This window comes from Podarcis liolepis (assembly GCF_965112155.1).
Source record: "Podarcis liolepis genome assembly, chromosome: 6".
Taxonomy (NCBI): Eukaryota; Metazoa; Chordata; class Lepidosauria; order Squamata; family Lacertidae; genus Podarcis; species Podarcis liolepis.
The window spans coordinates 31,485,495-31,506,654 of record NC_139559.1 but is presented as its reverse complement, the minus strand read 5'-3'; the positions used below and the strand labels follow the sequence as shown (position 1 = coordinate 31,506,654).

Genomic DNA, 21,160 nt, shown 5'->3' with positions numbered 1-21,160 from the left:
TGTTTGGCTCACATATGCAACTGTAACTGGGTTATAGTTACAGTGCAATAAGACAGTCTGAAAAAGCCCTAGAACTGTAAAATGCATTCAAAGTCAAATGATTTTCTGAATATCCTCCCCTGTAGCACAGAAGAGTATGAAGATAAACAGGACTGCTGTAGTATACAGTTGCTTTTTCCTGCAACACTTCAACTGTTTTGTAGGTCTTGTGCTTTAGAGACCTCTTTTGGAGTTTAGAGGTTCAGAGTCTATTAAACCCTCAAATTTTAGATTTGTTGCTTTTATCTTGATGTCAGAGTTTATGAACAGGTAGCCCACCAACAATTTGTAAGATTGAGAATCAGCTCAAAAGTTTGCATTTACTTATTAAAAGCTGAAGAATGAGTCACAAACATATGTCTGAAAACATGTTCCGGAAGCAGTAAGAATTATTTCATTAGTTTACAAGCATTCAGACAAGTAATACTGATCTTTTTTACTGAAAAAGTCTAATAAGGAGAAATATGTAAACAATTACTGTGTAAGGTAAGGTCTAAACCCAAAATAAGTGATGCCACCCATGGATTCAACAGTGGTCAAGCTAGCAAATTCTTTCTAATGCTCATTCTAACTAGTCAAATTGTACAATAATGAGAGACAGATGCCTTTTATAATCATATTTCTCTCTGCTGTTAAACTATGAATCTATCCCAAATAGTTTCTTAATCTGCATTTCAGACAGGTGCTAAGAGTTTACAAGAGAAAGGAGCTAAGAAAACTAATTTACAAGGTAAAATATACAATGGGTGGCAAACCTGGAATTAGGGTGCAATGTGGCAGAGGAACCAACAGCTAGCTATCACATAACATAGCCTAAATTACACTATTTGCTACTCTCATCTCATTCGACTGCATCAACGGATAAATGCTCTAGTTTGTTACACTCTTTGAACTATGCATGTGAAACATATGCCAAGAAGTTGGCTATGACTGATATTCCTGGATGAATTCACCATGTTTCCTTTCTACAGCTGAACAGTGCCAAGATTTAGTTTCCACAAATGCTTACTAGGTAAGGTCTAAACCCGGGCCAGAGTTTCTAACCTAAACCTTTGAACAGGGATTTTTTATACACCATAACCCTGACTGAATAGCAGGTTAGTTTCTTTTCTAGAAGATAGGAAATTGAACCAAGTGCCATCATGGAGCAATATATCTTTTGTTTACTCCCATTTACTAATGTTAAGTCAGATCACATATATGCAGTGCTTTTTTCTATATATAAAAAAATGTTTAGGGGTACTCTCATTTTCCTACTCATATTGAAATACTGTCCCCCAATGAGGTCAAAGTTAGATTCACAAAATGTTTAGGGGTATGCGTACCCCCAGAAAAAAAGCACTGCATATATGCATGAGGTTTCAGGTACTTCTTGGCAAAGAGCCAATAAGATGTTATATGTTATTTCCATTTTCTAGACCTTTTGAATATAATAATGTCAGTAGACTCTGTAATGTAATTTATACAGCAAAAGTCATTTCTTTGTGCCTCTTTGTTAAGTTTACTCTTTCAGAATGGGCATACAAATCTTCCCTACTACACTACTGACACATCAGTATGGTCAATTAATTATCGGATATTTTAGAATCAATAGAGAATCATAAATTTGGGTGCTCATCGTAAATTGTTTTTATTTTCATTTTTGTATGTTTTTGATAAGGCAAAGCTAAGAAGATTTGGCCACAGAGACTGTGTTGTACTGATTGCATCTTATTCTTGTACTATTTTTTAGCTTCTAATAACTTTTGACCACAGAAATGGCCTGCTGATATTCTAGTAAATTGCTTTCCCGTCTATTTAAAATTGAAAACTGTGTAGCTGGAATAATTATCAATAATTCTCAACAGATGGACATTATTTTGCATTTCTCAGTCAGAAGCATTGCTTGCTTTTTGTTTATCAGCTTAATCCAGAATGTTCCTTCTGCATTTTGCTTTTCATTTGATGCATCTGTCATACTTATACCCATTTTCCAGATGTGAAAAAAGGAAAGCAGTAGTAAGCAATAATGTGACATGTATCTCAGCATCATAGGATCACCACAGTATTTAATTGAAGCAGTGGAAGAAATTGCTCAAGAGAATAGCACAGCAGTGAAAATGTTCAAAGATCAATTTATGTAGCAGCAGTTCACTTGTTGTTTCACTACAATCATGGTTTTATTTATTTGCAGATTTCTACTGCACTCTCCAAACAAATCCCCAGGGTCACAATATGCACAGAATATGGATAGCAGCATTGTTCAGTGAATCAATACACAATGCTGTGTTATTTACTCTGCTGCACTCAACAGGTGATTTCCTTGCATAAGATGAGGAAGGTGGATTTTCATTAAATATGAGACAGACAGTTGCAGGATTCTATAGAAATGGGGCAACAGAGCAGGAAGGTAACTAGGTGAATAACTTAAACCCCTATCCTTTTCTTTACCCACAGACGCTGCAATGTTGTGTCTATATTCGAGGTTATCTAGCACACTTTGATTAGCTTAAGAATTCAAAGACTTGCTGTGTGAGCTTTAGATGCTTAAGTGGAGCATCTCACATCCTACCCTCTGACCTATCCCACAACACTACCCACAACATACATACTTCATTTAGCGCTGCAGAAAGTATCAACTGCACCATTCTAATCCTTCCCCCCCAGTCACAGAATCATAGAATTGTAGAGTTGGAAACAGCCCCGAGGATCATCCAGTCCAAGTCCCCTGTAATGCAGGAATATGCAAACCTGCAACCTCGGTGTTATTAGCACCACACTCTAACCAACTGAGCAATCCTTTATATGTGAGCACTTACCAGCAAGGACATTGCTGCAGAGTATGGTATTGCAAGATGAAAAACCTTACTTGGTTGAACCATCATTTACTGTTTCCAATGTATTCCCGATCATAGAATCATAGTGTTGGGACCCTGAGGATCATCTAGTCCAACCCCTGCAATGCGGGAATCATTTTCAATTACCCAGACCACTGCATACTACAATCTCTACTAATCCATTCCTAATTCTCAAACCTCATTAAGGTTATAGATTGCGGCTTGAGTTTTACTGAGAGTAGACCCATTGAAATTAATGGGCATGTTAGCCATGTTTATTATTTCAACAGGTCTACTCTGGGTAGAATGAGCATCTTTCGTGGCTTTCTACGCTCCACCCCCGCTTACAACTGCCAATACGGCAAGTTTATGGTGTCATGAACCACTTATTTCCTTTGCCATGAGCTTGTTGAATGCTAAGGAACTATGCTTGTATGAAAGGTGTTTTTTAAAAAAGTTTTCCACCAAGTTTTCTTAACTCTTTCCGCCTAAGCTTTCCAGATCAATAACTCCCTTTTCGTAGTTTGCAGTTTCATACAGTTGAGTTAAGCTGACCAGAACTTCATGTACTACTTAAGATCAAGAAATGCTATTATTTTCTATCACTTCCTAGCCTGGGCTTATTCCTTAAGTGATATAATCATCACACAATAAACTAAGTTGAATTCCATATTTCACTTGCATTTTTCAATGTTGCTGTCTCATTTTAGGTTCTCCGATTTGTTGCAGTACATGTAAACAAATGTTGCTCAAATTTCATTTTCAAAAGCTAGTTTAGCACAATGCTAAACTATTCGGACTTTTTAAAAAGCTGGTCTTACAAGCCACAATATTGGTAGGTAACTATGATATTTGCTAACTAGAAGGGGTGGGAAGAGATTTGTGGCTAGTATACAACCTAGTTCAGCAATGTTTTCATTGCCTTCATAGCTTTGGCATGAATGTAACTTAAGTCTTCATGGATTATATATAAAAGTTAGATCCAAGAGTCTCTCATCTACAAAATAGTTCTTTAGCTCATTAGAAATGTATTGAGTCTCTGAGGAATTACATTTTCACCTGTGAGTGTTCTTTCTATTTTAAACATGTCTTAAACATGTCTGTTTAAGCTATCTACTTAATAATGTCTTTGAATTCACCTGACAAGGTCTGTTTTTTTCATTCCTACTTTTCTAGTGGGGGGGGTGCCTTTTTCACTTTTAATACTGCTGTTATTACTGGGCTCCTTCAACCTGCCTACATAGTGTAATATTATAAGCACTTCATGTTTGCAAGATACTGTAGATACAAATTTTGGAACTTTTGTCCCATCGCAGCAGGCTGTGTGTGCAACCTGATGCAAATGCTCATTCAGATGGAAGCAAGACATGGATGCACATTGCTATCCACATTTCATGTTTCTGATTTCAGGATGCTCATTGGTGTCTGCATCGCAGTGTCGATGAGAACACACATCCATGCTGCTAATCTTATTCAACACTTTATACGATGGCTGAACTGAAATCCGTTTCCTCCTCTCATTTTCTGTTATTCTCATTCTCGTACAGCGACTTCAGTGTTTCATCCAAAAATGGCACTTCATAGGGTATGCATGTTTGAGTGTATTTGCTTTAGAAGTACAATACCCTGTATTATTCAAGAAGCTGGAGCAGTGGAACCGTGATGGGAGATTTCACCTTAATGACAGGCTTCTCTGCTTTCCAGATACAGACCACTCTTTCACAGACCAGGTAAAACATATAGATCACTTTTGTTTAGAAGCATGCAACTAGCCTTCCATATGGGAAATTTGTCAGAGGTTACACTGAAGAGGAAGCTGAATGTTTATTACTTTTCAAAGTTCAGTTTACAGAGATGCTTATTAGCTGCACAGTCAATGCATCTGGCCATGCATATGGCTCATCTGGCCATTTCCCTCACTACAGCTGAGGATACAATAGGAAACGATGCTCCATCTCTCATTGCAGTTATGAACGATGGACAATGGGCAATGTTCTCCTGCATTATTCTTGATTCCAAAGTGCCTGACAGGCAAAACAGTGCGACTTTTGGGGGAAAATAACAAACTGCTTTGTGCTGCATATACAAACCCCAGCTGTGCCTTCAGAAAAGAATCTGAAATCTGTTTTAATCTCCTTCTTGACTTGGACTCAGAAGCTTTTATTTTACAATTAATCCTCTGAACGCCTATTGTTTGACCAGTTTCAAATCCCAGCATACCCAAGACTCTTCATGAATTTAGGCACAGTAGCAGACGTTTAATCAAAAACTGTAGTGTGAACACATTGAGGGACAGCCCAACTGCAGAATCAGCTTTGCAACATTGGCAGCAATAGTTAAGACTGCAAATAATTCCCATAAGCAGGATAGTCTTGCTTTATAGTTCTACTAAATGGGTATCTTTATCCAAACTCTATACACATCTAACAACCACGAATATAGGCTAAGCTTATGCAAGTGCAAATCCAGTGACATCTGGTTAGTCAGTCTCCTCCATGAGAACAACTTTTCTACTACGCTTAGGAGTAATCCCTGTGCCTATCACTGATGCATTTACATTTTTCTGCTGCTATTTAGCAGTAAGGATTTCGAATTAAAACACACAGCATTAGTTATTCCTGCTCCAGATTCAAAGCAACTAGTGGTAGAAATGGATCCCCTTGTAGAGTTATAGAGTAGAAGGCTGAATTAATTTTTCATTAACTCCTGCTAAAGTGTTCTGAGGAGGTCATATATTTAGAAGAATACATAAAAATCATTCACCAGAGTAACTATGGATAATCCAGCACAGAGGTGCAATCCGACAATTAAAATACTACTACGCTGGATGAAACCACTAAGCTTAAATGCCAAGGACTCCTTTGTATGAGACATTATGGCTGTAGGTGAAAGCAACAAATACCAACATAAACCAGTCTTCTCTGAGTATGTTATACATAACCAAACATACAGCTACACACAGCAAACATGTTTATGCAAAAATGTTCAGTTTGAATGTCATTTCTACTTTTCCTCCATCCCAACCTCCCTTAATATTGCAATACTACTTTTTAAAGTTTACTGTATCCTTCCTTGCAGCACATTAGTGACTATACTTGTATCATTTTACTTCCAAGTAATTATGATTTCAAGAAGGATATTGTCACAAGCCAAACCATCTTAATGTACATTTAAAACAGTTTACACACAAACCTAAAAATGCGTGTATGATGGGGCATATAGAGTGGAACACACATTTGCAACCAGACAAGTGAAACAGCTGTCAAGTCATCTGTCAGCTGCTCTGTATTCTCTGAAAGGCTACTAGCAGAGAATGCTAACTAGCTAGTTTCTGCCCTGTAATCCCACAGAAACCAATAAGTGGTTCCCATGCTTTCCCCCACATGGGCCATTTGAAATTTGCTGAAGGTCTTGGAGGACCACTTACCGACTTTTCTGTTGGTTGTGGTAATTGTATTAAATTATGATATATGCTGCATGATTTTAATTGTATTTTAATTGCATCTTTTATTTTACATATAGTATTACAATTTGATTTCCATAGAAGGTAATAAATAAAAGAAGCAATTAAAATACAATTAAAGATCAGTATGACTATTTAATGAAATGGATGTGCAGACCCCCCACATTCAACCACAAATCCACAAACACACTGTGGACCACCTGAATGAAGCTCAGTCCCCAGGCGAATTTGGGAACCCCGGCAATAAGCCATTATAGATGCAGTTTCATTATCTCAGTGAAACCTTCAGTTCCCATTTGTGATGATGATCAGCATATCCTCTTCCCTTAACTATAGAGAAAACAGCTGCTCAACTTAGAACCTTATTTGTTATTTACTGTTTGAAAGTTGGGGGATTTTGCAAGCCTCCTCTAGCTGAAACCTGACAAAAGCCAGGATGTATTATTGTTTAGTGTATTTCCCACCATTTCTCATTGTGTATGCTTAGTTCATTCTTTAGCCACTTGTTTCTTTCCAGCACCAGATCTATACTGCAAGTACTACATGGTAAATTTGTTACTAAGACAAAACTGGTAATGGTTCATGGTTGTCTTTAAGATACCATTTTAACAAAACCTGAGTCTTGTAACTCACCTGTCATCGACTGGCAATCAATGTCTAATCTTCACCTTTTAGAAGTTACTGTATTGAATGCCTGGAAACATCGTAAGCTTGGATACAAAGCAGCTTCTGTAGGCAGCAAGAAATGCTTCTGCATACATGTAAGGAAATTCAATGGCCACCTCTCAGTTTCAATAGAAAAATCATGCATTGGTTAAATAAACTCTCCCTACTAAGCAAGTGCATAATTTGCATATAGTTATTGTTAGCATTTCCCTTTGGAGTAGCTCTATTAGGAAAATCTATAATTTATAATTATTAAATTTGTATACCAGCCTTCAACTGCACCAGTGAAGCTAAGCAAGAGTGAATCCAATTACTGGGTGGGTAGGCAGGAGGCTGCTACTTAAGCTGCTCTGAGCCTTCATTCTAAAGAAGAATTCCTAACAGCCAGCCCTGTACATAAATGAAACAAAAGAATTCTCAATTCTTAGCAGCACCAAATTTTAGGTGGTTAACTTTGAGTGAATGATTTTTCCAGTGTTGACTGCACATTCCTTATTACATGGAAATGCGTTCTCTAGTTTTGTCTAATTTGAATTTCTACCAAATTTGATAATCTGCTTTGAGATTATGCAGAACTCTTCCTTACTGAATTTCAGGTACTTGACAGACTTTCCTGTTTCAGCAGGCACTTTATTTATTTATTATTCTTATTTCATAAAACGTATACCTGTATGCCGGGGGGGAACTCTCAAAGCAGAGGTTTTCAAGTAGTTTCTTACTGCTATTATGAATTTTAATAATCCTTATTCTTTTTTTTTAAAGTACACCACTTAAGACATTCTAAATATTAAGTGAAAGATAAATGACATAAAAATAAATAAATAAACCTCTTAGATGAAGGCAGTATTTAGGTTTACAAGAGGTATCCAACATATATAAGGAATGTTGAAGAAAAGAAACGCACAATGATGATGGGAGGGGCAGACTATTCTGTGTTCCTGGTGCATTTCAAAATCTATTTTTTCAAGGGATGTAGTCTTTACAATAACCTTAAGGTAGCTGGTACTGCTCATCCACACAATGACCACAATTTTTTCTGCACTAGTATTAAGTCCGCAAAGTTCAAATCTATCATAGTATCTGTTCTTTAGGAGATTTGACACTTGTACTGTCTTGTGATAAGAGTGAGAAATATTTTTGGTCCTCATCACTGAGTGGGTAAGCAGAGCCAACTGTCTTACAGCTTATAGACCTTTGAGGTGGTTTAGGAATACTACCATGAGGGCCACATGAGTCATAGATATGAACAAAACACTTTGCTAGAACCCTGAGAGCTAATCCAAGCAAATTAAATGCACCGACTGCCAATCAACCACGTAGCTAGACGTTTTACCTACCTTAAAGTGATGTATATTAAATGTGATGTTATTCTCTGGATTCTTTAGCATCACAACCGTATTCTTGATAGGCCAGTGTCAAAATACCACCATTTTCCAGTGATAGAGCCAACAGACAAAGGATGACTAACAACACTGATTTGCTAAAGGAAGTTTTCAATCTATACAGCATATTTTCTTGTATTCTATAGTCAAAGTTTAGATTCTAATTATGTTGTCCACAGTAATAACCAGATCCAATACACAACACTAGACCTACAGCTTAACAGTAAAGAATGCAAGAAAAAAATGTTTGAATAATCCAACCAAAAAAGGATAGTTCTCCCAAGGGCCATGCATGTATCTTCAATTAAGCATTGCATTACTTGTATGCAAAGTTTCACTGTTCTGAAAACTTTAACAAGGTTCTACAGCAAGGGTTTCTGAACTGTGGTCTGCAAGCTTCACCCAGGTGATCCATAGCATGTCCACCATAAATATTCATTTGAATTTTATCTTTTCATTTCTCATATAGTATTACAATTTTATTCTCTGGAATACAAGTTGTAATACAATTAAATACAAGTAAAAATCACACAGCATCTGCAAGTGCATGACTATTGCTACAACAGGAAGAAAAATAACTAAGTGGTCTGCCAACCAATTTTCAAGTGGCCCATGGGGGAAAAAAGTTTGGGAACAACTACTCTGGAATTAATCTATATGTATTTGAGAAATATCTGTTAACTACACCTAAACAAGTTTAAGAGGATCATTCAGCAAATCCTGGTTTAAAAGGTAGAGCACAAACCTCACATTGAACCTGCAAACTAATGTTCTGCTGCACCATAGTAACCAACTTTAGCACAAAAATATCTGTCTCTCACATATGACACATTCGGTTTTTGGTGGAAGGCCCATGTATTAATAAACTTGTGAGCTAAACCATCTAAGTGCTGAATACATTTAAACTTGTTCTGAGTAAAAGAAGTACAAGTCAGAAGAAAGGAAAAACAACAATTTTCTAAACTTGTTGCAAGTAACTATTTCACCAAACACTGTACTGCAAAGGCCAAAGCTAGCTAACCTACAAATCTCAAAATCCACAGAAAGGACCTGAAATCAAAAGAAAGGCTGCCCGAAAAAGTTCTCAATTGCCGCAATTGTAGCTTGAGTACCCTGCAACCTATCACTTTTCATATGCTCAGGCACATTTTGCAATAAACTTTATTGCCACCAATTAGAACTTAAGTCTTGCACCAAAAATAATAGTTACAACAGGGGACAGTTGTGCACACACACCTAAGCTACAACAGAATTTTGTTGGACCTAGGAGAGACCCACATTCAAATCCCCACTAAGCCATGAAGAGCACTGTGTAAATCCTTGGACAGTCACTATTCTTCATAAAGGCAGCTGTGAATATATACTGGGAGAGACATATGTCCTTGGCCACACACACAACAAATAAAATAATAAAGCTGCCTGTATACAAGTCTGCATAAATACATAAAACCACGATTTACATGAAAACTTTGAATACAAAGTCCAAGTCTCTAGGTATCATGGACAGAGATTAAGTGCATGGGCAATAAATAAGGAGAAGCAGAAGCAAGCAAAATTAAGTTGTGTAATTTAGACAGGCTGCAGGAATTTTCTTCTTTTAATGCAGAATTTTGCTTTTTAAAAAATACAAACACAAAGCCAAGTTCCTCGCACAAGTAACCATGCTATGTAGAATAGAAACACCAAAACAAAGCATTTTTCACTACGAGAAATTATCACAATTTCAGAAATCTGGCAGTGTCCCTTCCATATGCTCTTTACAATCAATCACTTATGCAGTGTAAGGACTAATGTCTTATGCACCAGCAGACCAACAACAGATCAAAAACAAATTTCTGTATGCTGCTAGTCAGCAGTGTTTTCCTCTCACTGAATTTCCTCTCACTTTAATGAGTGGGTGCTTATTTGCCAAAATCCCACATGCAGTTCCTAAAAAGTGGCCTGCCAGAAAGCTGATGCCACAGCAGCCTCAACATCTCTTCTGCCTCTGTGTTGCTGGCTGGATGAATTTGGCACAAGTCCTTCCAGCTGCTGACCCCTATTTAGTGTACTGAACTCAATACTGCCTACAATGCTGTTAATGCCACACCTCCTCTGGAACGCAATTCCTTTCGGCATTATACAGGTGCCTTTGCTGTACTATTTTTGGTGCCTGCTAAAAACTTCTTTGTTGAGGCAGTATTTATTTATTCTTTGTTGTAATATTATATATTTTATGTAAACTTCTTAGAGGTGTTTACAGTGAAGTGTCATAATAATGGGCACCATCATGTTTGGTGTCCTCTGCTTCCCAAAAGCCACTGCTCACTTAAATGGCTCTACTGTTTGCTCCTCTTTATAAATCAATATTGCATCACATCTCAAAACATCTATCTTCCATAAAGGCTTCTCACCCAAAGACAAAATGCCTAAATGTATGCAGCTGAACACAAAAATTATTCCTTCCACCTTTATCTCTCTTCTATACGTTTTTCTTCTTTCTCATAGTTAGAATTTAGTAAGTAGCCTCCTCATGGTGAATACCTGTGTGGTATTTGATTTAATAAAGTGCTGTATACTCTGGCAGTGTACTATTAGGTGTTTTTCCTGAACACTGCTTCAAATACTCTAAAGCAGAAAGGCAGTTTATAAAATTCTAATCAAAATCTAGAAAACTGGATTATAGAATCATAGAATTGTACAGTTGGAAGGTACCCCAAGGGTCATCTAGTCCATCCTCCTGCAATTCAGGAATCTCAGTTAAAGCATCCATAGCAGATGGCCACCCAACCTTTGCTTAAAAACCTCCAAGGAAGGAGGGTCCACAACCTCCCGAGGGAGACCGTTCCACCGTCGAACAGCTCTTACTGTGAGGTTTTTCCTGATGTTTAGTTGGAATCTCCTTTCTTGTAACTTGAAGCCATTGGTTCATATAGAAGTATATTAATTTCATACTCTTAGAGAACATCAGCTACATGTTGAGAAACAAGACTCACTATGCCTCCTACAATACTGCTCCTTAAATAACGTTAGCAGAGCAAAAAATATAATTAAATCCATCTAATGCTCCCCAATGTTAGCTAAAGGCTAGCAAAGTTTGGGGCTAGCTAAGTGGTTCTATCAATTTATTCAATCAATTGGACATCACCACTCACAGCACCCTATCCCCATTAGTCATCCACTGAATCTCCAAAAGCAGGGGCACCCACAGTAGGTTCTCTAAAGATCTCAAGGAATTTAGACATTTGCACAGAATCAGACACCCTTCAGAAGCCCCAATTCTGAACTTTCAATCAAGACCAGTACTTTACTTGTACTCAATGGCTTGGATCCAAAGATATTTCCTAAAAGCAGAAAGGCACTTCCATTTGTACAAGGCAGCCCTCTCAAGCTGTACCCATTTCCTGCTGCAGTCACATGCCCCATCAAACAGTGTTCAAAAGGACCCTTGACCTTCAGGAACAGCTTTTCAGGAGGCACAGAAGATTGATGTGTGGAAGATGAGCAAAGAAAACCCCATTGTGTGAGCAGAGTTCCACTCATTTTCTCTCAGGATCCAACCAACTGAATTAAGATTAAAACATAATATATACTGGCAGGATAAGTTCCAAGCAGCTATTTCAAGTGAAGTTTGGACACCCTACATACAACAGTATGCAGTGTGGATGTTAACAGCAAAGATCTGTAGAAAGGCGAATTATGCCCAGGAGGCACTGCAGCAGGCACACTAGGTGAAACTGGTGAAACGTGTTTCATTTAACAGATGCCACTGGGACCTCCAATATTAAAGACAAATCTAACTGGAATCTGAAAGACATATTGCTTGTATTTCTCTGGCCTTTCATCTCTAAACAAATATTATTTGGCTACTCCAATGAGGGTGACAATCTGTTGTACACCGGAAATCATACTGTGAATATAATCTTATACATAATTACCTAAGAATAAGTCCCATTGAACTCAATGGGACTGACTTCTGAGTAAATAGGCATAAGATTGCACTGTGAAGTTTTTAGATAAAATAAGCAAAATTTAGCTGTTTGTTCTACTCATTGAGTTGGAATAAAAGGGGACTCTAGTATGGGAAGAATCAATTTCTGTTAATGCAAGGTGGGTTCTGTGGTGTCTTATAACTCCCTACTCCATATACATAAAGATCCTCTGATCCTGGAGTGGGTGAGACAGCACATTCTGTAAGTGGTTTCTAGGATCCAATCCATCTTGCAGAATTTTCCAGGAAAACATTGTCTTCTCATCAAAACTTTAACACAAGCTCCCAAATTAATTTCAGCTTGTACACCAAGAAAACCCCTACAATAACATCACTTGAATTTTCCAATATCTGATATGTATACTGAGGTGTTAAAGTGTCAATATAGCCACTGACCAGAGGACATGATTAATTGGACAGTATATAAACACCAAATATAAATATTAAGCTTTGAGTATAGTTTTAGCAAGATCAGCTGCAATTTTAAAAACTTCAGACAAATATATCCTCTCATTTTAAAAAAGATTTACTAGTGCACTATTTTTTAATTTTTAAACAGTATACAGGATATGAATCAGATGGGATTTCAAACACCATCTGCATAACAATCTGAAGAAACACATCTACAAGAGTTTCCTAGTACCCTGCTGTATTTTCTAGAGTATTTGCAGAAGTATCCTAACAATCCCACTTCAAAGTGAAATGAAGCGTTCAAAACCATTAAGTGAGAGAGGACTAAAAACCACCAGTTTAATTGAAGTTAACATCAACAAAAGCAATGCTAGGATTTTTCAATATTTAAGTACGGTTACCAATTCATCTACATACTACTTTCATAATTCAACCAATTCTTGAAATAAAACATTGGGCTAAATCCAAAGGTTCCATTCCACTCATTAAAGGGACTGCCCATCCATGGAAATAGTCATCAGTGATTGAAAGAAGTCATTTCATTCATGAAACAGAACCTTTCAGTTCAACCTCATGATTTTACTTTTCAGGATTTGTATTCCTGCAGTCATACCCATATGATTGCAAACTAGTTGGCAATTAGAGGACAAACTTTAAAAATAGAAGTAGAAAATGCTCATTCCCTATTCAGGCAATTTCCTCAAAATGTAATATTTTTATTGACCGTTCAATAAAAGAAGTCTGCTGTTGAAACACACCAGACAATTAAAAATAGATAGCAAGAAACTTCAGAAAGACAGTTTTATTAACAGGAGGCTTAGTAATTTTAACAGTGTAGTACAATCATGTCATTTTTCAGGAATGCACCATCTCTGTTCCTGTCAAAACAGTTTCAAATCCATGAATTACAAAATTTGTAATACAGCCACCACTTCATTGCAACACTTTCACACAATCCTTGAATTACTGTACTGCAAAATCCTCTCATGATGCAGCAATTCAGCATGTTTTTTCATTCACCTAACACACTGGATGACTAGAATAGAATGGTTGCCACTTCTACATTATGCCAGGCTGTGCACTTCAGATGTTCCATCATACTCAACTCAAATGGACACTGTTTCCCTTTAACTGGGATCAGAATAGCTTAAAATGTTTTTTAAATATACAATGATTTGTAAGTGTTTTTTCAGGCAACTTGTTGAATCTAATCATGGACAGTCTTTGATTTGCATCATCCCTCTTTCATTAGAGAGTTCTACCAAGAAAGTGACAATTCTACACAGAATTTGAACAATGTAATCTATTGGAAAGACTTTAAGAACTCAATTTGTGACGGGAGACATTTCAATGCTTTAATATCTTAAGTGATCATAGCAATAATTCACAAGATTTCATGGAATCATAGTAACACAAATGATTGCTAACATTAACACTTTGCATCAGTCCCTTATGTTCACTTAATAGACCAAGAGATTTCAGAAGGGTGTGGTTCAAAAATATACACAACATACAGAGTGTACAAAAACCAAGTGATGAGGATCCTATCCCAACTGTAACATACAATCCTAACAAATCCATCTAATCAAACAGTTTTACTTTCAAATTGTGGCATGGTATGGCACCTCCATGTATTCAATATTAAGCATACAGTAAAGATGCAGAGTAATAAATGAAGGTATCTGCACTTGTGGCAAAGCCTTATTCTATACAGTCAGTTGAAATATGAACTAAAATTATTCCACAAAACTTGGAATTTTACAGATTGTTCTGTTTATGTATAGGAAAACTGCCTATATGTTTCTCAATGTACATAATTTCACTGTCCATACACCAAGAATCTTTGAAAAAATAAGGTACATAAACAATCTGTGTATACTTAGACTTTATTCAGTTGCAAAGTTAAACTCGGGACTTTTAAGCAAAATAACCCAAAAAAAACAAAAGCAAAAAAACTTTGACCTGTGTAAACAAAGAAATTCAGCCAGCTTTTAACCAACTCTAGAAATAGCTACTTCCTATTTTACAATAGCTTGCAACAGCACCCACTAAGAGATCACTAACTTCATCAAGACAGTTTTCCTCGTCCAAGATTTCAAAAAACAAAAACACAATCTAGACTCCTTGATAAACATTGCATGGTTAATTTAGCATTAGCAAACTTTTTCTACTGAGGAGAATCCTTCTTTATGTATCTGTACTGGTAGAACAACTGCACATTTCCCCTTGCAGTGATTGCTCTGTAAACAATTAAACCAGTCAAATCAAAACAAATGGAAAGTTTAAACAATTTATAGGTTCTAACCTGGAGCTACTATAAAACAGTCTGAATGCATAAATCACAGCACTAATATCTATTCTACAAACATTTTATATTACCAGCTACCCTAGAACAAGTTTGACTTTTCTTGAGCCTATTGGCCTGTCATTCAGATCAACAACAGCTGCCATCGCTTCATCACGAGATTCAAATGCAACCATTGCTTCACCTGTTGGCATGCCCTTTTCATTGTATTTTAAGCACACTGAACCTGGGATTACTTGGTAACCATAGAAGAAATCCAAAATTTCATCCACTGATACAGTAAAGGGCATATTCTGAACTTTAATGACAGTCGGCCCTGGCTTTCCAGAGCCAGCTCCAAACCCAGGTGGCCCAGCAATATGCAAGTTTCCAGGTCCAGGTCCAAACCCTGGAGGTCCACTTAAATGTCCAAGCGCACCACCAAGACCTGGAGGTCCACTACCAAAGTTAGGAGGAACAGTTAAATTACCAGGCCCATTTCCAAAGTTCTGAGGACCTCCGGTGAAACCTGATGGCCCAGTTAAATTGCTAGGCCCACCTCCAAAACCCGGAACATCAATTCCTGAACCAGGCAGACCAGGCAGGCCACTATTTCCAATAGAAGGCATCCCTGGCCTTGAATCACCAAAGCCACCACCTATTCCTGGAGGTGGAAGAGGGGGGCCAAATGCATTGGACCCACTGAAATTGCTGGGGAAATGAAAAGGAGGACCACTGTTTGCATCTTTGGGGCTATTACCTATGAAAGTATGTTTATCCCCACCAGCATTCTGCACTCCTGGCATTAGTGCACTCCCTTGCAATGGCATTTTCAACATTTTTTTCCCCTGGGAGGGAGGATTTCTCTCAATTTCTCTCATTTCTTCAAGGGAAATAACTCTTAGCACAACATCTCTCCCATTTAGTTTCTTTCGATGCAGGCGCTCTGATTTACGAGCATCTTCTTCAGCTTTGAATTGGACCAGTGCTTGTCCTAAACCTTGCCCATTAGTATCAACAAGAATTTGTATAGAGTTCTCTTCCACTGCCAGTCCCTCTAGAAACTGAAGTATTTCCATTTTAGTAATGTTGTAGGGGATATTGGATATATGTGCACACAGTTTAGAAGGGCCAGTCTCCCCTTCAGTATTCATAATGATCTCACGCTGATCATAGTTGAAGTTCTGCAGTCTTTTCCGAATCATTTCTATCTTTTCTAACATAGCTTTTTTTGTTATGGGATGTACTTGAATGAAACGATTTCCAATGTACTGCTTATGATGACATAAAGCTGCTTTGTAGTCAGTTTCATTTCTGAACTCAACAAAACCTTCACCAAGTGCTTTCCCATTGGGTCCATAAGCTATGTAAATACTGTCTTCCACAATATCCAGCTTTTTAAAGAAATCTATTACATGCTTGTTCTCAGATTCAAAAGGAAGTCCTTTTAAATAAACACAGAAGCCCTGGTCATGTGGTGATCTGGATCTGGATCTTTTCTGACCATTAGGTGATTTAGACATAGAGTGAGTCTGAGGAGAAGGATGATTTTGTCCAGAAGGACCCATGGTTTGCTTGAATGTTATATGGCCTCCTGCAGACACCCATTGTCTCTCTGTTGCAGGACCAACTTCGACATAGCGCTGAATCATCAGCATCCTGTTTCGCTTCAAGGCTTCAAATGTATCTTGAGGAGAACAAAACTTAACTAATCCATTTCCATTATTTCGTCCTACATGATCTTTCAGTATATGCACTGCATCCACACGAAGTCCATGAAAAAAGTCTTTCACGTCAGATTCTGTTGCTGAGAATGGCATTCCATGCACACTGACATACAGATCATCTGGATTGATAGGAAGTGATTTCACACCACTTTGAGAATTGATCTGAATAGGATTTATGGGACTCATGAACATTGGATTCAAGTTAGTGCTCAGATTCATGGCTGTTCCAGATCCATTCATTCCTGTAGGCAAAGGTGCTACAGGTGGGGGATTCATTGGAGGCATTCCTGATAAAGGAGGCAGAGGGGTCATAGGTGGCACAGGAGGTACAGGAGGTATTGGGGGAACTGGGGGAACAGGAGGCAGTGTAGGTACTGGAGGTGGGACAGGGATGGGAGGAATGGAAGGCATTGGGGGCAATGATGGCAGAGCTGGAATTGGAGGTATTGGTGGAGGTGGTACTGTGTTCATTGAGGATGCTGTACTAGGTATGGTGGAACTAAAGGTGGGACTTCCAAAAGTAGCACCAATATTAGGAGGAGCAGTTCCCATACTGGCAGTGGAGAATGTTGGTATGTTTTTGTTGCTTTCATGAACTGAAGTAGCTGCAGTAACTACACTAGGAGAGGGACTGTTAAAGTTAGGTACTGTCGTAGGAAGAGTCACCCTGCTACTTATTCCAGAACTAGGTGGAGGCCCAGACCTGCTAGCATTTGCTGGTGGCATATCTAGATTTGCTGTTTCAAAGCGCCTGCGACTGAGTTCAATCATATTCTGCATTTCAGTTTTACTGCTCAGCAACAGTGTTACTTTGGACCCTTTAATGGTACCACCTGTGCGCATCATACCCAGCCTTGCATCTTCATCAGTGGCAAAGACGATGAAAGCCTCACCCAGCTCACCCCCTACAATATGCACGCCCCCATCAGGAATGGTCAATCCAGAGAAGAAGTGGCGAATGTCCATAGTCCCCGCCACAATTGGGAGACCTTGTAAGCGGATGACCACAGCCATGCTGCGCTGAAACACACACACCTGCAGATGAGAAAAGGCAACGGCTAGGTCAGACTATTTAAGACACCATATGCTTAACCTAGATACTTATGTTTAAAAGCTCCTGCAGATCTTAAATCAATTTACAATTTGTGATCTTTATTCATGCAGCTTTCTCTACAAAGTACTTTTAAAGCACAATTGCATCAAAGCTTTCCAATAAATTGCAATATGGAATGTTAAAGGCTGTTGACAAGAACACAGTCAAAAACTGGAACCAAGACAAATCCTTCTGGAGAACACCAGCTTCAGATATGACAATCCAAAAGCAAACTTCTTGCATTAAGCTCATTTAGCTCAAGGCTGGAATAATATTTTAGGCTCCTGTTCACCAACGAACTTTTTATTTTTAAAACACTTATCTTATGTCACAATCTTATACTTCAGTCCCACACAGGAATGCATAACTACTTCAAAATTCCTATACATCACATTGCTTGGTATCTAGAGACATGAAATCTCTCCAGCCTATTCCTTGCTCCTCACTTTTGATTTGTTTTTTTAAAGAATCTCATCCTACTCTGCAGCTTTCACAAAGCCATTAATTCCTTTATACAAGCAAGCCAATACTTGGTTTGGTGTTTGGATGGAAAACTCTAGAATTACCAGGCACTGCAAGATGTATTTTAGAAGTCAGATAGGAACCAGTAATACACCTCTCCTGCACCCTGTGTTTGATTATGTTGCTGTTTCAGATAATGCCCCTCTGAAATAGCTACATAGTACGGTTAAAAGCCTTCCTAAATTAAAAAAAGGACGGGCATCTCTAGGAAAAATAATGTGATAAAGGAAATAGTATTTAAAATGTTAATGATTTCTTCTTTTTTTAAAAAAACCCTTTTTTGTTAAAAGAAAATGCTTTTAAAACCATTCATCAGCTTGCTAACATGAAGGGATAAAAACTTACGTAATTGCTTTTGAAGTATCATAAAATTTTCAATAAATTGGCTTTGATTTAGTTGAAGCTCATCAGAAGAACCTTCCTCTCTCCTTATGGTTGCAGAGAGAACTATAAAATGAACTTTAGCTGAAACAACCAAGTAGCCAGTAGCCAGCAGTATGAAAAATAAATGCTCCAATGGTCCCATGTTGCCTGGGATTTACAATCACATTTTCTCATTACCAAACAAATCAGGAAACCAGCTTATGCCACCAGAATACTGGAAGCAAATTTCATTTAAACATTTTTTCAATATATCTATGCTAGATCAAAGAGGGAACGTTCAAAGTCATCCACTAATAATGCTAAATCTCATTAAGATACAGAGAGTACTTCACATTCATCCTAATGTCTAAGTGCTGGAAGGGCTATTGATGGACTGGATACTGTACATCATATTTGGTGAAAATGTGATGTCACAGTCTTTCTGAAGTTCATTTAGTTCCTGGTAGAAATAATTATAATTATAATAGTTATTGTTTTATTTAAACCCTTCCCTTCAGGCTAATAACAGTGGTTTTGTGTTGTAATATATTTTGTCCAGTTTTACAATGTTGCTTATATTTACTGTAGTAAGTACTCTTAATTAAAGAGTTTTCTTTTAAAATAAAACAGGTTTGAAATCTGCAGTGTCACCTTTAAGATGTTATGACAGTCACAGATACAAATTACTATGCAATAGATTTGCAAATGAGAAATAGGAAAAGGCTTTTAAAAAGTTTATTAATCCCTAATTTAAAAGCATAAGAAAATGTAGATTATTCAAATGCAAGCAAACAATTTAGTACAAGTTAAAGCAAGCATTCAAAACTAGTACAACATATTAGTGGAAGATGCTGTATTGTTTTTAATATTCAGTTGGAAGCCACCCAGAATGGCTGGGGAAACCCAGCCAGATGGGCGGGGTATAAACTATTATTATTATTTGGACAGCAACATCTACAAAACATTTATTCTGCAGAAGTGTTATAATCATAACCTAAGCAGCAAAATCAAAAGAGTGAATAGGCCTATTCAGTAGAATACAGACTTCAGCACATCATAAAAAGGCTAAAACATTTTTGTTAAAAGACTGAATAAGCTGTAAACCATGTTATATAATATTGAGGGTGTCTATGACTGGAACCTTTGCACAGAGGCTCAAGTTCTATTAATATCTTCAACTGGTTTTTGAAGAACATTCAATTTTGCATGTTCAAGACCCACCACAAATATACAGTGGTACCTTGGTTTAAGAACAGCTTAGTTTATGAACAACTTGGATTAAGAATGCTGCATACCCAGAAGTAGGTGTTTTGGTTTGTGAACTTTGCCTTGGAAGCAGAACATGTTCTGCTTCCTGTTGAGTGTGTTCCATTTGTAAATTGAGGCCCCTGCTGCTATGGGAAAGCATGCCTTGGTTTAAGAACACTTTGGTTTAAGAACGGACTTCCGGATTAAGTCCATAAATCAAGGTGTATTGTCTGAAGATACCTTGTTGCATACCTTATTACCACAGTTATTCAACTGGTCTCCAGGATCTAAAGCAGACTGCAACAGCAGAACTACTGCCAAACAAATGTGGTCTGTGGAAGTGGTCTGAACACAAGTTGGGGGCGTAAAAGAGTAGGCTTATGTACGCTCCAATGTGTGCAGGCACCAGGAATGCAACCCTGTGCAAAGAGGACAAAGCCTATATGATGAAAATTAAGTATAAATGCCCAAACACATGTCTGCACTTTAGCCTGGTCCTTGGTCTGAAAAACGTAGAAGCCTCCTAATCGGACCTACGTAAGTATTTCACTTGCACTATGTGCACCAAAATTGTGGTCTTACACAAAAACAAGGACATGCTTTCAATCATCACAAGCAAGCAACAGTATTGTTTACAGCCAAATCTTTCTCTGCAACCATAAGGATTTTTGAGATAAACCAGTCCAGATATATACATTCTATTAATCAAAACTATTAAGTCTGTCTTAGGAACCTGCTGAAATATTGAGACACCAAAGTCTTGTTCCATACTTCATCACCAGAAATGTCACTGGTAGACCATAGAAACAGGGCCTTTTCTGACAATGTGTAAATATTTTGGAACGTCATTTTGAGAGATGTCTACTTGGCTCCATCTTTATTTGTTTTCATGTGGGTAGTTCACAAAAGCTTTTGTCTTCTATACTTACCAAAAAGCTATGCTGTGCTGTTTATTTTATACCAAACTGTAGTTACTGATGTTTTAGATTTAATAGCTGCTTTGATTATATTTTAGATAGAGAGAAGGATAAAAATATTTGAAACTAAATTATTAATCTTTGGGCCATTATCTCAAAGAATGCATTTCTTCCATAATGTCATAAAGCTGCCTAACATGGCCTTCCATTTTAAATAATTCATTCATCTGGAGATACTTATTAAAAAATACAAGACACA

The 21,160-nt window shown here is 37.6% G+C and overlaps 2 protein-coding genes across 25 annotated transcripts in view; both read right to left on the bottom strand.

Moving 5' to 3' along the window:
- The window catches only part of CPNE1 (copine 1), a 53,959-nt gene that overhangs the window by 28,880 nt on the left and 3,919 nt on the right, over window positions 1–21,160 (bottom strand). For 4 of the 24 annotated variants that reach the window (XR_014527399.1, XR_014527400.1, XM_083508386.1 and 1 more), the window contains exon 1: window positions 17,652–17,793. The exons of the other annotated variants lie outside the window; for them this stretch is intronic. The gene's annotated coding sequence lies outside the window, so the exon portion shown is untranslated. Of the gene's footprint in view, window positions 1–17,651; window positions 17,794–21,160 lie in introns of those variants that run through there. 24 annotated transcript variants of the gene reach the window in all.
- On the bottom strand, window positions 13,535–17,772 carry RBM12 (RNA binding motif protein 12; the record flags this gene model as incomplete). Its single annotated transcript, XM_083508381.1, has 1 exon — window positions 13,535–17,772. One exon carries the CDS (start codon window positions 17,770–17,772, stop codon window positions 15,130–15,132), a length of 2,643 nt encoding a protein of 880 aa, XP_083364507.1. The 3' UTR covers window positions 13,535–15,129.